This window comes from Calypte anna, chromosome 2 (genome assembly GCF_003957555.1).
Source record: "Calypte anna isolate BGI_N300 chromosome 2, bCalAnn1_v1.p, whole genome shotgun sequence".
NCBI lineage: Eukaryota > Metazoa > Chordata > Aves > Apodiformes > Trochilidae > Calypte > Calypte anna.
Window position 1 is genome coordinate 375,895 of NC_044245.1, and position 3,899 is coordinate 379,793.

General features: G+C 69.6%; 1 protein-coding gene across 1 annotated transcript; it reads left to right on the forward strand.

The window, feature by feature from the left end:
- Positions 1-861: 861 nt before the first annotated feature.
- Positions 862-2,679, forward strand: TMUB1 (transmembrane and ubiquitin like domain containing 1). The gene is made up of 2 exons (XM_030444981.1): positions 862-1,383; positions 2,235-2,679. Exons 1-2 carry the CDS (start codon positions 977-979, stop codon positions 2,590-2,592), a joined length of 765 nt encoding a protein of 254 aa, XP_030300841.1. The 5' UTR covers positions 862-976; the 3' UTR covers positions 2,593-2,679.
- Positions 2,680-3,899: the final 1,220 nt, after the last annotated feature.

Consider the following 3,899-nt stretch of genomic DNA (forward strand, 5'->3'; position numbering starts at 1 on the left):
CCTTGCATATCAAAATAAAGTTGGAGACCAAAAAACCCTCTATGCTGAGTTTTTCCTCTGTCTGCCCTCCCCAGGCACTGGCTCTGCTGTCCTGCACCCACCTAGGCTTGGAACAGTGAGTTCTTCATGTAGGAAAAGATCTTGAAGACCATCCAGCCCGTCCCTGCCACGTCCCCCCCAGCCCATGTCCCTCATCCCCACATCCCCAGGGTCTGAAACCCCTCCAGGCATGATGGGGACTCCAGCCCTGCCCTGGGCAGCCTGGGCCAGGCCCTGACAACCCTTTCCAGGCAGAAATTCTTCCCCAGCTCCAACCTAAACCTCCCCTGGCACAACTTGAGTTGTGCCCAAAGTTCCTCTTGTCCCATCCCTTGTTCCTTGGGAGCAGAGCCCGACCCCCCCTGGCTCCAACCTCCTCTCAGGGGGTTGCAGAGAGCCACAAGGTCTCCCCTCATCCTCCTCTGCTCCAGGATCAACACCCCCAGGGCCCTCAGCTGCTCCTGGGCAGACAGTGGCGGACGTTTTCCTCATCTCTAGCCTGAGCCTCCTCTCTCTGAGTTTAAAGCCATTAAACCCGTTCCAAACCCCTCGCCCCTCGCTCTGTCACTGACACAGCTCCCCAAGGACACCCCAGGAGCGGAGGCGGCACCGCCCGCAGGTAATGGCGGACAGGACAGGGAGGCGCGGGGCACGCCGGGAGTTGCAGTCCTGCCGCAGGCACAGGAGACTCCCAGCGCCTTCCTTAGGACTACAACTCCCGGCGTGCCTCACGGGAGGAGCCTCCGCGCATGCTTTGACCCGATCCGCAGCTCTACGCATGCGCCGCTGCGGACTACAAGTCCCGTCGTGCCTTGCGGCGAGGCGGAAGCGGCGCGATGGCGGCAGGTGAGGGGCCCGGGCAGGCGGCGGCTCCGGCCGCCCGTGTCCCGCCGGGCTGAGGGTCCCGCGGGTCGGTACCGCTGCCGCCTCCTCCAACATGGCTCTGATCGAGGGTGTGGGCGATGAGGTGACTGTGCTCTTCGCCGTCCTGCTGGTCGCCGTGGTGCTGGGGCTGGCCTGGGCCTCCACCCGCGCCCCCGAGCCCGCCGCCGCCGCCGCCGCTCCCCGAGCGGACACGGCCCTGCCCGAGGAGGGACCGAGCGCTGCCCCGGCCCCCGCCGAGCAGAAATCCCCGGCGGCGGCTGCCGGAGCGGCCCCCGATGGAGCGGGCGGGCTGGCGGCGGGGCTGCGGCCCCGGGTTGTCCCCGCAGCCGCAGCGGCTGCCCCGGGTGAGGGGGACAGCGGCCCCGCCGAGCCCACCATGGTGCTGCGGCTGAAGTTCCTCAACGACACGGAGCGCCTGGCCCGGGTGCGTCCCGGGGACACCGTCGGGACGCTGAAGAGGTGAGCGGCAGTGCAAGGCCGGATCTCCATCGGGTCAGGGGTGGGGGCCGGGTGTCACCGGGGGGGTCCCTGAGCCCCCTGGTGCCTCCGTCCCTCCGGGGCGTTGCTGCTCTTACCCGGGTGCGGATCCTTGACCTGCGTGTGGGCAGGTCCTGTGGCTTGTGGTGACACCCGGGGGGCTGCAGGCAGCGGGGTGCAGGCAGGGACACGGGGTGCATTCACAGCCTGGGTCTGGGGGGATGCAGTCCTGGACCGAGGGTGACACTGGAAGGAGCAGAGACAGCGTCCCGGGGAGGGGATTTCCCCCCCCCCTGCTCTGCTGAGCCCCCCCTGCAGTGCTGTGCCCAGGTCTGGAGTCCCCAACCCCAGAAGGACACAGAGCTCCTGGAAGGTGTCCAGAGCAGAGCCACTCAAATGCTCAGAGGGCTGAGCACCTCCCTGGGAAGCCAGGCTGAGGGATTGGGGTTGTTCAGCCTGGAGAAGAGGAGGCTCCCAGGGGAGCTCAGAGCAACCTCCCAATATCTGAAGGGGCTCCAAGAAAGCTGGGGGAGGGCTTTGGACACAGGGGGGTAGGGAGAGGAGAAGGGAAATGGGTTAAAACTTGGAGAGAAAGGGGAGATTGAGGTTGGAGATGGGGAAGGAATTCTTGGATTTGAGGGTGCTGAGCCCCTGGTTGCCCAGGTTGCCCAAGGAAGCTGTGGCTGCCCCATCCCTGGCAGTGTTGAAGGTTGGATGGGGCTTGGAGCCCCCTGGGCTGGGGGAGGGGTCCCTGACCATGGCAGGGGGGGCACTGGGGGGGCTTTGAGGTCCCTTCCAACCCAACCCGTGTTGTGTTTCTGTGCTCTCCCCAGGGCGTATTTCCCGGGGCAGGAGCAGCAGGTGAGGCTCATCTACCAGGGCCAGCTGCTGCGGGACGACACGCAGAGCCTGGCCGCCCTGCACCTGGTGCCCAACAGCGTCCTGCACTGCCACATCGCCCCGCACAGCCCCGCACCCGCCGCCCCCGCCGGTCCCCACGCCTCTGCCGACCCCGTCCACGCGGCGCTGAACGTGGGCAGCCTGATGCTGCCGCTGTTCCTGCTGCTCCTGGCCGTGCTCTGGTACTTCCAGCTCCAGTACCGACACGTCTTCACCGCCACCGCCACCACCTTCCTGGCCGGCCTCACGCTCCTCTTCAGCTTCATGGCCTTCACCATGTACCGCAGATAGCACGGCCCGGAGCCCGCGGGGACCCTGCCCCGAACACCGCAACCGCACGGAACCGGGGTGGCCGGGGCGTGGACTGTGGGACGCGGGTGGTGCGGGCAGGAGGCGGGCAGGCTGCCCACGCGGGGGCTGTCACCGGAGCGACCGCGTTGCTACCTCGGAGTGGGGGGGAGGGGGTGGGATCGGGGGGGGGCTCCAGGTGCCTCCCAGCCCCGCTCGGAGCATCCCCCCTGCCCGCCCGTCCCCGGGGGGAGCTCCCGCACAGCCCGCGGCGTGTGCCCTGCCCCGCGGGGACGGCGGAGGCTGCTCCCGGGGGTCCCGGTGCCCCCACAGCCCTGCTCGGAGCGCCCGCTCGGATCCCGGGCCGGTGCCCGGTGCCCCGCAGTTGGTGGGGGGACGGGACGGGACGGGACGGGAGAGGCGCTCCCCGCCGCTCTGTCGCGATTAAAGGACTCTGAAGGATCGCGACTCCGTCACGGTGCGACCGGGGGACGAGGGGAGGGGGAAGGGGCGGGGCCACGGGGGAGGGGCGGGGCCACGGGGGGCGGGGCCACGGGTCTGGACTCGCTCTCCCCAATGCGCATGCGCGGGCAGCTTCGCCCCGTTCGTCCTGCGGGGCGCTCTCTGATTGGGCAGCGATTGTCCCGCCCCGGAAGTGTGGTGTGCGGTGGGCGGGGCCGCCGTCCGCCCCGCCCGGGGGCTGTCGGGAAGATGGCGGACTCGGTGTCCGGGCGGTGCTGAGGCCGGGCCGGCGGCGGGACCCAGCGCCGGGACCCAGCGCCATGTAGGGCCCGGGCTCGGAGGGGTGGGCATCCCGGGGAGAGGGGCTCGGGGGGCCGCGGGGGGCCGCTCCGTGCCGCCCAGGCTGCTCCGGGCAGACCGGTACCGGGGAAGGGGAGATGGGGGCGTCCCGGGGGTCCCGGTACTGGGAGACGTGAAGATCGGGGCGGGCCGGGGGTCCCGGTACCGGGAGATGGTGATCAGAAAGGCCCGGTAGTCCCGGTACCGAGGGGATGCAGATTAGGAGGGCCCAATGGTACCAGTACCGCAGATCAGGAGGGCCGGGGGGCTCCGGTACCGTGGGGGGGGGAGATGGGAGCAGCTCGCGGGTCCCGGTACCGGGGAGGCGGAGATCAGGAGGGCCCGGTGGTCTCGGTACCGTGTAGGTGAAGAACAGGAGGGCCTGAGGGGCCCGGTACCGTGGGGGGGAGAGATCGGGGCAGGTTGGGGGTCTCGGTACTGGTGGGGGGGGAGATCGGGGGTGTCCCGGTACCGAGCAGGTGGAGATCAGGAGGGCCCGGGGGTCTTTT